This window comes from Strix uralensis, chromosome 23 (assembly GCF_047716275.1).
Source record: "Strix uralensis isolate ZFMK-TIS-50842 chromosome 23, bStrUra1, whole genome shotgun sequence".
NCBI classification, from domain to species: Eukaryota; Metazoa; Chordata; class Aves; order Strigiformes; family Strigidae; genus Strix; species Strix uralensis.
This window is the reverse complement of record NC_133994.1, coordinates 7,653,068-7,665,281: the sequence shown is the minus strand read 5'-3', so window position 1 is coordinate 7,665,281 and position 12,214 is coordinate 7,653,068. Positions and strand designations below refer to the sequence as shown.

The window sequence follows — 12,214 nt, the reverse complement described above, 5'->3', positions numbered from 1 at the left end:
CCGCTTAACAGAACCCCACCAAAACACAATAAAAAACCCCAAAAGCCACTCGAGGGTATTTAAAGAGGTTATTTCCAAAAGTTTGTTTGAAAGTAGATAGGTCCGTAATTTGAAGCAAGAAATGGAGTGCGCTTTTTGGGGGGGAAATGGAAAGTTTGGGGGGGTTGCCATGCGGTTTAAATTTTTCCTTATTTATAACCTCGGGTATGATTTAAAAATAGGTGTGAAATGCCAAAAATAAAGAGACAGAGGCACAAACACAGCGGCCGCCTCGGGAGCGGGGTGATGGGGGTGCGGATCATGGGCTATTTTTATTTTCCCTCCATCGATGGGAAAAGTCTCCCCCGTGATGCGGAGATAAATACCGAGGCCAGGGGATGGGCGAGAAGTTTCTCCCTTTTTTAAAGGTTTAAATGCCGGGAGAGAAGCTGAAGGCGCGGGGAGGGATGCGCCCCGTTTTGTTGGATTTTTCCCTCTTAACTTTCCCTCCGTTGTTTGGTTTGTTTTCTTTTTTTTTGTTTGTTTTCTTTTTTTCCCCCCCCCCCCCCCCCCCCCCTTGCTCTCCAGTTTCCACCCCGCTGGGCCAGGGCAGGGTGAACCAGCTCGGAGGGGTGTTCATCAACGGTCGACCGTTGCCCAACCACATCCGTCATAAAATCGTGAGATGGCTCACCACGGGATCCGGCCCTGCGTGATCTCCCGGCAGTTGCGGGTCTCCCACGGTTGCGTCTCCAAAATCCTCTGTAGGTACCAGGAGACGGGCTCCATCCGTCCGGAGCCATCGGAGGCAGCAAGCCCAGGGTGAGTGCAATGCGGGGGCCGAGCTAAACCGCCCTCCTTAGGTTAAAAAAATTAAGATTTCTTGGGGGGGGGGGGGGCGGGGGGGGGATAAGTTTTTCAGGTGGACACGCGGGGAAAGACGGGGGGAGGGGAAGGAGCTTTGATAAAGCTGCAATTTGCAGGCTCAGATGGGTAGAAACCGGTGCCGAGTTGAAGGCTATGAATAATTTAAAGTGATTTTCCTTTTTTTTTTTTTTTTTTTTTCCCCATGTGCAACAAGTGGCGCGCGTTCAAGCATTTGCTTCAACCCCCGTGTGTGGGGAGGAGGCGAGCTGGGATGTTTGGGGGAATAATAAATTGTTGGGTGTACATACCCCCCCCCCACCCCCCCCAAAGCATCCATTGCACCCCCTCCCTGCCTCTTTCTCCCCCTGGGGCTCAGGATAAACCCAGCCTGGCCGATCTCCTTGGCCTCCAGAGACTCTCTACTTTTAGGGTGGCAAACATTTGGAGACAAGGGCCTTTCCCCATCTTTATTTTCCTCCTTTTCCCCCTCCAAATCCCTCTTCTCAGCCCCAAACTAGCAGCCAGGTCGAGGAGGATTGAACTGAGCTTGAACAGCTTCTCTTTTCAATTAAAAGCGCTTTTTCTCTCCCCTTCCCTCTCTCTGCACACGCGGGCACGCACCGGTGTCCCTTGATCACAAAAGCAGGTTGCGACTCCCGACGTGAGAAGAAAATTGAGGAATACAAACGGGAAAACCCCGGGATGTTTAGCTGGGAGATCCGAGACAGGCTCCTGAAAGATGGGCACTGCGACCGGAGCACCGTGCCCTCAGGTGAGAAGGCAGCTTGGCAAGAAGGACACCCCGATACCCGTCAGAAAGATGGAGGGAAATTGTTATCCCCACTAAAAATGTTTCCAGGGGTTATAAACATCCTCTCGGCCTTTGCTTTGATGGGGGGGGGGGGGGGGGGGGGGGGCGGGAAATCACCCCAAGCAAACTCACAGCAGCAAATAAACACCAGGAGAGGGGGAGCTGTGCCCTGGCCCGCTGCGGTCTGCTGGAAAAACAAACACAAACAAACCAATTTTCCCAACTTATTCCAACTCCTGCGAAAACAGAGGGGATCCCGGTGCGGAGGGAGCATGCACAGATGAAGACCCCAAATTCAGGGTTAAAGGGGACCCCGGTTGCCCTGCTGGGACTTGCCTGCTCAGTGGGGCTGCAAAGCAGCGTTTCCATCGGCCAGGGCCCCCATAACCCATGGAAAGTGACCCCGTACCCCAACATCGGGCCTGCAGGGATGTGTGAGCCCTCTGGGTCCTACCGAGGGTTGGTCTCTGTTTTGGGGGGGCTGAGCCTTCTCTGCAGGGCACATCTCCCCCCAAAGCAGCATCCAGGACAGGGTCCAGGTCTGAATCCAGGCTGAGAGTCCCATTTGGGGCTGGGGTGAAAGCTGGGTATTGGGGGGCCTGTTCCAAAGCAGGTGGTAACCCCAGGGTGTGTGCCCCGGGGTGTTGTACCAGCTGTGATGCTCTGGGAGGGTGTTGCACACAGCGGACAGCCGCTCATGCCGGGTGTCTCAGGGGGATGGTGATGAGCGTGTCCAACTTTGGGTGTCCACCTTGGCAGCTCAGTGGACTTGGGGGCATTTTGGAGGGCACAGAGGACCAGGCAGGTGCGTACCCCTGGAAAAGGGGGTATGGGTACCCTTCGTGTGTGCACAAGGCCTCCTGCCAAGTTGTGCAGCCCCGGCTTGGGTTTTCCCAGGCGGCTCTCACCTTGGCTTCCCAGGCAGCTTATACTTGCCTTTTTGTCTTTGACTGTCTGAGTTAGTGAGTTCGATTAGCCGTGTGCTACGCATCAAATTCGGGAAGAAAGAGGAAGAGGAGGACTGCGACAAGAAGGAGGAAGACGGGGAGAAGAAGGCAAGCACAGCATAGACGGCATCCTGGCGACAAAGGTAAAGGCGTCTGTGCGTGCCCTGGGGCTGGGCTGAAGGGGACATTTGGGAGAGGGGACATGTCCCTCCCTATCAAGAGTAAGATGGGATGGCTCCAGAGCCTCTTGCATTTGTTCTTTCAAAAATGACTGATGGCAAAGGAGGGGAGTGATGCAGGCCCTGGGAGGGGAAGGTGATCCCCAGCCCCCTGGGCTGAGGGTGCTCTCCCAGGAGGAAGAGTTGTTGGTGTTTTGCTTTGGATCAATTATTTATAAAGGGGGAAAAGAGATGGCTGAGGGGAGGCATCTCTGATTCTTAAATGAATTTGTTAAACAGATTTCTCTCCTGCTCTCTAAGTGGTCCCCTGAAACTCTGGCTGACAGTTGACCGATTTGGCCAATCAATATCAATTAGAGAAGCCGGGATCGGCGCTGCGCTGGGGCTGCCGCAGAGCCACTGGCGCTGGGGAAGCACAGAGGGGAGGGGGGGTGTCCTCGGATCGGAGGAAACAGGGGGCTTGCACCCCTAAATAAACTCAGGAAAAATAAATCTGGCCTTTCTGATGAAAAGCTTAAGGTCAGGCCGATGGCAGGGAGAGCCAGGGGGCCTGTTATCATCTCCTACGGTTGGCGCTTTCCTCTCGTGGGAGGAAAAATTAAACTTTTTAAAGCTCCTGTGCTGTAAATGTGGGGTGGGGACGAGGCACAGCCAGAGCCAGCCATTGCGGTGCTTGTAATCTGATTTTTGGCAAGCTTGGTGGGGGTGATGATTCCCCATCCCTCCCAAAAAAAGGGGAAAGATGATATTTTCAGGGGGTACGATTGAGGTTTATCAATGAAGGTGTTGGCAAGGATGGGGAAGTTTGGAGCAACGGGAGGGAGGAGCTGCTGTATCGGTTAGGCAGAAAATTGCTTCCTTGTGTCGCAGAGCTCAGTGCTTTTGGGGGGGGGGGCGGGAAACAGCAATTATACAACTCTTGGGGATGGGCTTCAGGAAATTGTGGGTTGCTGTTTTTCTCCAAAATTGATGGTAAAATGGCGATGGCCCAGGCCTGTTGGGGTTGAGTCGGTCGGAGTTCCGGGGGATTTGTGATATCGTCGGTGTCGGGCCAAGAGGGAGCGGGGTGCAGAGGTATTTTCCACATGGAGAGGGTCCCCAATCCGGGTGTGGGAAGCAGAGGGGAATCGCTTACAAAGTTTCTCCCTAGCTACAAAGTTTTCCCCATTTTGGGATAATGCGGGTGAGTGGGGAAATATTGAAGTGGGGGAAACGTGGGGCAGAAAAAAGCTTCTCCATGTCACCATCAAACGTTAGTGGGAGTTTTAAATGAAGGTGCACAAAAGGGGTTTCTTTAAGGATCCGATCCTTTTTTTTTTTTCCAACCTTGAAGATGAACTTCACTTACAAAGACCTTCAAGTCTATTGAAGCTTTATAAGCAAAAGATTCCTGACCACAAAGCAAACAGTAGAAGAAGAAAAAAAAAAAAAGAAAAAGAAAAAGAAAAAAAAAAAAAGAAGGGGGGGAAAGGGGGAAAAACCCTAGGCTGCCTTAAAATGGAGTAAAGGGATGGGGGAGGGGAGGCTTGTCTATTCTCATTCAAAATTCTGCAAGGAGGAGAAAAAGTTTGGACAAAGGGCCAAGGAAGGAAGAAAGGGAGATAAATTATTCAAAACTCCCTGCTGTTAGATAGTTTTGTAATATTATAGGACCGTCTGTTGGAAAAAGGATAGCCGTTGGACGTTGCAAAATGTTGCTTGTGATTTGGAAACAGGCGATGCTCATTTGCAAATCGGGGCTATTGTGTCCGCGAAAAGCTCCCCCCCATCACTTTGGGTGTTTTTAATTTTATTGGGGGGGGGGGGGGGGATTTTTGGGTTTAAGATTTATTTTGTTCGAGCCTCATTACTTGAAAAAAAAAATATCATTTTTAAACTGCCGATTGATTTTTTTTTTTTCCCCTTGTCCGTGCGTGTTTTTCCCCATCACCACCCCCAAAATAAAAAAGAGTGAAGGAGCTGGAGGCTTTTTATTCCTTAATAACATGCAGAAGTGCGTGTCAATAAGCAAAACAAAACGCTCTCTTCTTCCTTCATGGGTAATATTGCAGACAAATAAAACACGAGCCCCCATTTCTTTATGAAACCAGCCCGTTTTGAATCGAGGGCTAATTTGGGCAAATTCCTGATGCCGGAGCCCGCGGAGCGCCGCGTTACCTCCGAGCGCGCAGGCTCCGCTCCCTTTCCCCATCCCTTGAGAAATCCTAATTTATCAGGTTTGGGTTTGTTGTTTTTGTTTTTTTTTTTTCCCTCTCCCTCAATCGCTTCCTGACTCTGTAGATTTGCGGAGAACTCACCCCAAAAAGGTTTTGATTTGGGGTTTTGGCGGGGGGAGCATCAACCGCAGAAACGGGGATTTGGGGGTTGGATCCGGCGCCGTCCGAGCGCTGCCGCGATCGCCACAAGCTCGAGTACAATGAAAAAATAACCATTAAAAAAAAAAAAAAATACCGCTGTCAATGTATATTTTCATGTCTGGAAAAGTTTTAATGGCCTCAATTAAGGTAATTGATGATTCAACTTGTAAAACACTCAGAGGCGGTGAGTGTACGCTGTGTATTTTTTCCTTTTATTTTTTGCTCGAAAATAGTAATACTCTTTAGAGCTCTCCCCCACCCACCCTACCCATTTTCCTGGGAGGTTTGCAATAAAATAAAAATCTACCGCGTTCCTGACACTTGTTCTCCAGCTCTGCTTTTACTGCGTGGGTGTGGGGGGGTTGAGGTTTTTTTTTTCTTTTTGAACGCGTTTTTATTATTATTGCGGATGGGGGGGAGAGGGGGAAAACTTTGTTTTGGCCTTTTTGCTCTTGACAAACGCCTTTGCTCCATTTGCGGGTTCTCCTTGCGGGGAGCCGGAGGAAGACAGCCCTAAATGCTCTCTCTTTTTAAGTGTTAAAGAAAGCTTCCACCCTGCGCCTGTTTCTTTCTATCGTCTGCTTGGCATTTAATAATGTTAAGACTTATTAGAGCTGGTAATGAAAACTGTGGCTGTTGAATAGGGAGCTGTGTTGGAGAAGGGTGTAATAGCTCCAAGGCATGCTAAGAAATGTATTTATCCCCAATCAGTACTCACTCTCTGAGTTCCCAGCACAAACGTTAAGTTGAAGGGTTTTAAGGCAGATTAAATTGAGCCTTTATTTCTTTGCACTTTCATCTTTAAACGGCTCACTCCAGCTAGCCCTGGGCATATATTCATGAGGCTTCACTTTATTTTATTTTTTTATTTTTTTTTTTATCCTTGTTAAGACCGAGTTGTTATTATTTTGGGTTGTTGTTATTTATTATGACTGGTGGGGTTTATTAGGGAGGGTCACGCGTGGGTGATGCGCTGGTTGCCCGCGCCCCGCAGATCCTCGGTGGGGATGGAGGCGCGGGGGGGGGGGGGGGGGGCATTTGGGCAACCCCAAATCTACGGGGTGCTGGGGAAGGTGCTCAGCGTTTAATGCGGGAGGAGCAGGGGCGGGGGCGAGGCCTCATCCTGGCGGGGTATTAATTGCAACCAGACGCGGGGGGGAACATGGGAAGGCGATCTGCCGGCACTGGAGGAGAGGGAAGTTCAGGGGCTCCCCCCCCACCCGGCGTGACACCCCACGGCCACGGGTGGGGGCAGCCGGTCCTGTCCCCCGTACCGCTCCGGGATGCAGAGGAGGATGCTCAGGCCTGGGCGGTGCTCGCGGGGGGACAGACCGGGTTATATCTGAGGTGAAAACGCGGATTTTTAATGATTTTATCCCCCCCCTGTTTTATTTCTCCGAACTCCGCTTGATTGCACGGAGTTTCCTTTCCCCACTCGATTTTGCTTCGATACCCACCCCCGCCCCGTGACAGCGTGGAAATACTCCGTGGGATGGGGAAACCCGAGTGTGAAAGCCGGGGATAGCAGAGGGGTTTATTTTTATTGGAGGTGGGAAACGCGTACAGGCGTGAACAGCGAGGAGGGGGGGGATTTTTGGGCACTTAGAGGTGATAACAATTTAATTTGGTAGCAGTCACTGCCGCTTATGTAGGGTTTGGGGGGGAGTGGAGGCAGGGGGAAGCGGTTTGGAGTGGGTGTACAAGGTCCTGCCAAATTTAATTAGGCTCGGGGGAGGGAGGGGATAGGGAGAAAGGGGGGGGGGGGGGGACACCCCCCCACACCTGGAAAGGGGCTTTGTTTCCCAAGATGGGGGGGGAATGGAGTCAATTTATCAGCAAACAATCTGCATCGATTTAAAACCAACAAGCGCTTTCTCTGTAAATGTATGTTTAGAAGGGGGTGGGGGGGGGGGGGGGGGAATAGACACTTCATCAAATCAAGGGATTACGAAAGGTTGGCAATCTAATCAAACAGAGACCAGGCGGGATTTGTGAGTGTTGCGAGTGGGATCAGCTCTAATAATGGGGGGCAGGAAAGAGATAGGGTAGTGTCAAGCAATTCATTGGCTTTAGGCTGAGTTATTCTGTGCATATTTCAGGGAGAGAGAAGAGGGAAAAGGAGAAGAGAGAGAAAAAAAAAAAAGGCAGGGAGAGGGAGAAGGAAGGGGGGGCTGGATGTGAGCACACACGGAGCTTACATGTCACAAAAAAAGCTGAGACAAATGAGGTACAACAATAAACACAGATAACAATTACAAAGGCAAACAGTGGCTTTTGGGAACAAGTAGCTGCAGAACCTGGTCTACATAAACAAAGTAGGCAAATGTTTGCAAGATAAACTCCTTCCTAAATCAAGTGTGACGGGAAGGAGAGAAGAGAGGAGGAGAGATAAGGTTGGAAGGGGGAATAAACGAGTATAATCTAATACAAGACGTTTTAAAAAACAAACTTAAGACAAGGATGCGGGGAGAGAGGTTCAATTATACAGTAGGAAATGAAATAATATAAGGGAGATGTTTGTGATCCAGCGGTTGTTTGGTTTCTTTTTTTTTTTCTTTTTCTACATCATATCCCCCCCCCCCCCCCCCCCCCTTCTTTGGGGGAGAAGAATAGGTTCAATTACAGACCAGGGAAAATATAAGGCAAATATTGATATCAGGAGCGCTGGCTGGCAGGTGGGGTGCCCGGAGTTCAGCTCGGAAGGGAAGGAAATGCATTCTAGAGGTTATAATCTATAATTTGAAGGTGAATGGTAGATTACATTATACCGGGAGGGATAGGAAGTAGATATTTGGCGATGCGGGGGAGATGGATGCCGTGATAGAGGAGAAGAGGAAGGAAGCTGTAAAGTCTATTTCTAATCCGAGGTTTCGCCCGTAATTGGGGTAGGAGAAAGGAGGCAGAGATTGAATTAAGCGGCAGGAAGGCTGTGAGGGAAATGTGTGATCCAGGTGTGTGCAGGGGTTGTTCGGAAACAAACAGATCCCCCCCCCCAAAAACCGCTCTTAACCCCCAAATAATTTAAAGAAGTAGTTTAAGGCTGTGTTGGGGCTTATTCTCTTTTATAGAGACATGTATATATGGATCTCGCCAAATGAGAATTGTATATAAGAGGGGAGAGACGTGTCTGCAGTGTGGTTAAAGGAATTAGATATTTACCAGTTTGAAATAAGCCTGGTTATAAAAAAAAAAAAAAAAAAAAAAAAAAAGAGAGAGAGAGAGACACTGAAAAGATGAGACGGGAGAACACTTCAAACGAATTCATCATCTGGAGTGGTGAAGGGGAGATTTAGAGACAGTATTGGGAAGTTATTTAGATATTAATAACATATTTTCCTGAGGCGTCAGGAGTGCCTCCATACGCACTTTTTTCTCGCAGCTATTTGGCTGGGTGAAATATGGGAGACCCAAATGTTGGGAAGAGATAACACAATCAGCCTAGCCCTGGTCCTGTGACTGCATCATAGCATTAAACCCGGATTAACCTCCCCTTTCTCCCCCTCCCCCTCTCCCAGTTCTCCCCCCCTCCCACCCCCCCCAGCCCCCCCGAGAAGCTTTCCAAATTTTTCAGGGGAATTTACATGGCAGGATTTTAAAGCACATATAACACTAGCCTTAAAGCTGTAAGGTACTTACTCGAGCATTAGGGTAAGGCGGGGGGGGGGAGTATCTTTCTGAAAATTACGTTTGCTACAAAAGAAATAAGCAAATAAGGGACCCTCTTAAGACCTGAGCTTTGGAGATATTATATATTTATAGAGGCTATTCTTAAAAAAAAAAAAAAAGCCCATTTCAATCAGCTGCCACATTTCTCTATACCACTGGGTTTTGGGATGGCTTTCTGGGTTTTTTGGTTGGTTTTGCTTTTTTTTTTTTTTTTAAATTTAATCTGAACTTCAGTCTGATTTGAGGTTTGGGGGCGAAAAGATGCTGGGGGGGGTCCCAGGCCGGGAAGTAGCAGAGGGCTTCGAGTCGGAAGGGGGAACCCCACGTTCACGGGTGGGAGCTGCTCCTGCCCGGCCGGGCACCCAGGAGCTTTGCAGATGCAGGTGGAGCAACCAGAGCCCTCGGGGCTGGGTTCTGGGGGGGTGTGGGGGAGTGTGTGTGGGGGGGGTGTCCTTGTCCCCTCCCCATCAGCCCAGGAAAAAAAGAAATGAAGGAGTTGGGAAGCGCAGGTGCAGCTCAGGGAGGGAGGAGAGGCTGGGATGGGGATGCGGCGTTGCCGGCGTGCCCGGGGGTGGGAGGTTTGCTGCAGCCCCCCCTCCCCAAAAACCCTCCCTCCTTGCCGGCTTATCCTGTCCCGGGGCTGGTAGCCGCTCGGGAGGGCTCGCCAGTGCGCTCGCACTTTGCATGATCTTGCCACAAAAGAAATTAGATGTCAGCTAATGCCTGTTTATAAAGACATTTGTCATCCGGAGTTGGGGAGAAGTGGGGAAGAGATGAGGAGGTGAGGGGGAGGGCGAGAACCAGAATCGGAGGTTTGGTTGTTGTTTTTTGGTTTGTTTTGTTTTTTTTTTAAGACAGAATATGAAGGTACAAGTGATGATGGTGATATTCTGGGGGCACGGTCTGGCACTGACCCCTGCACTTGAGCGGACCCGAAGGCTGTCGGAAGGGAGAGGGAGGATTGCATCTCCTTGGAGGGGCTGGGAAGGGGAGAGGGAGGGGGGAAAAAAAAAAAAAAAAAAAAGAAAAAGTAGGTGAGGAAAAGTAGAGGCAGCTTGAGGAAATTGAGAAGCTTATAGTCTTTGATCCTTGGATGCTTTTCCTTATCAGAAACATTTGTGGTGACACCGGTACAAAGGAAGTTCATCATATTACAGACTGCTAGGGCTGCTTGCAGGAATCACTGTCTATTAATTAGCAGGCGCTCTGTCTTGTGGGACACACTAGATCTGAGGCTACATATTACTTGCTTGGATGGCTCTGGGTCCTGTGATGAATTGTTGTAAAGGGCCGTTGCTGTTTATAGGCTCTGCAGGGATAGCCAAGACAGGGGGGAGGCGGGGAGGACCCTCGGCTCATTCATGAAATATATCTATATCTATCAATCTATAGCCGGAGATGGGGAGGGAGAGGGGAAGGGGGTCGCTCATTCATGAAGTCTGCAGCTTGGGGAGACATCTTAGCTCATCCATTTTGTGCGCGGCTGCGGTCCCGGCCGGGCAGCGCAGCTCTGGGGCTCCCGGAGGGTTTGGGGCTTGAGATGAGGGAAAGAAAAAAAATATTAAAAAAAAAAAAAAAGAAGTAAAAAAGGCTAGTCAAGTCTTCCTAAAGAGAGGGCAAGTGAGGCGAGGAGGTTGCGCTGGAAATGGAGGGTTTCCTTCCCCTCAGCAGCATCCCGCCCGAGGGATGCTGCCCTCGCACCTCCACCTGTCAACGTCAAAAATAAAAAAATTTGCAGGGGGGGGGATAAAAGCTGGGGTTCAAAGAGGGGGCTGCCTTTCCTTTCCTATGGCTGGTCGGTCCCCCGCTGTCCTGCCCCGCCGGAGGTGGGCTGGGGGGAAGGCACGGAGGGATCGATGCTCCCCTGCCCACGGAGGGAAGGATGCTCCGCAGCCCCGAGGGAGGTTGGGGGAGGCTCGGCGGAGGCATGGGAAGCGCAAACTATTTTTACACCCGCTTTCCCCTTCAAGCTGGCCGTGCCTTGTCCCCGGGCTGGCTCTCCCTCTCTCTAGAAGAAGGAAGAAGAACCCTTCTTGGTTTTCACTCTTCTCTTGGGTTGATGAGGGTGGGGTTTTTTTTTTTTTTGGTGTGTGGGGTTTTTTTTGTTGTTGCTGTTGCTAAAATTGGAAGGCAGCACTCTGCCTGACCCTGGGGAGCGGGGCTGAGGGCAGGGCTGCCGGCGGGGCTCTCTCCCGGGCGAGGTGGGGGCAGCTGGGGGGGGACACCCGGCAGCCTTCAGCCTTCAGTGCCGCCTTTGTCCGGAGCCCCTAAAGACCGCGGATCAAAGTGACCTGGTGGCATCTTTAAAAGAGGGAGAGGGGAGGGGAAACCAGTTATGAAACTGCGGTCCCCAAACCCAGGGGAGGAAGGGGGGGGAGGGGAAAAAAAAGTTATTTTCCTATTTTCTAAGGAAAGGGGGAAAACCTACCCCTGACCCGCTGCCATTTCCATTGGCGTCCAAATCTGGAGTGGAGGGGAAAGTCCGGAGCGACTGCAATTCTGTAATTTATTTATTTTTTTTCCCGTTCCCATTATGGGGACGAATTGATTTGCATTTTTATTGGGAATTAAAGGAGAGGGAGGAAAGTTGACTCGACAGGATTGCTCAACGAGAAGCTGCTTTTGAGCAGCTCCCCTCCAAGTGGAGTTAAAAATACTCGGGTGATTTTCGCCTTGATTAAAGTTAGAGGAAGAGTCCTTAAATCGTCCGTGAAACTTCCCACTGTTAAACAACTTCGTAAAGATTTTTTTTTTCCTTGTGAAAAATCAATCCAACCAGAGCCTCTTCTTGCGCTTTAATAAAGATCCACTGGCTGCATTATTTTGCATTTTTAAATATATAGTCTTTAAAAGGAGAGGGTGAAGGTACAAAGGACACTTCGATGTCGAGGGATATTCAGGGGACAGTCATGTTTAAATTCGCTACAATTGTCTCCGGCACATTTGATTGCTCGGAAAAAGAAAGAAACACTGACATGAATAGGAATGGGGGCTGGGGGGGGACGGGATTAATAGCCCCCAACCTTTGTATGGTGTAAATTATCCAAGAGAGGGCAGATAGCCGGACCTGCTGGTGATTTTAGGGGACTATATATATATATACACACCCACGTATAGACGCGCGTATTTAATAAAAAGCTGGCGTTTTCCAGAGGGATTCGTTATTTCTGTGCAGTAACTCAATTCTTTTTAAATTCTTTCCCCACTTCTGGAGAAGATGCTTGTTTGATGCTAAATAGCAGCAAATTGAGCTATTTGAAGCTGCTTGCCTTTTTTTTTTTTTTTTTTTTTTTTTTTTGAGAATGCGAATATTTGGGTTGTACCTTGTTGCTCTGTTTCTTTTTCTTGGAGTTTTCTCCTTAATCTCCTTCCAGCCACAAACCCTCCCTTGTGCGTGCGGCTGAATAT

The 12,214-nt window shown here is 49.7% G+C and overlaps 1 protein-coding gene across 1 annotated transcript in view; it reads left to right on the top strand.

Moving 5' to 3' along the window:
* The window catches only part of PAX7 (paired box 7), a 100,822-nt gene that overhangs the window by 896 nt on the left and 87,712 nt on the right, over positions 1-12,214 (top strand). Inside the window, 8 exon segments of the mRNA XM_074893095.1 lie at positions 568-657; positions 660-773; positions 776-801; positions 1,490-1,505; positions 1,508-1,618; positions 2,621-2,710; positions 2,713-2,747; position 2,945. Coding sequence (XP_074749196.1) covers positions 568-657; positions 660-773; positions 776-801; positions 1,490-1,505; positions 1,508-1,618; positions 2,621-2,710; positions 2,713-2,747; position 2,945 — 483 coding nt within the window.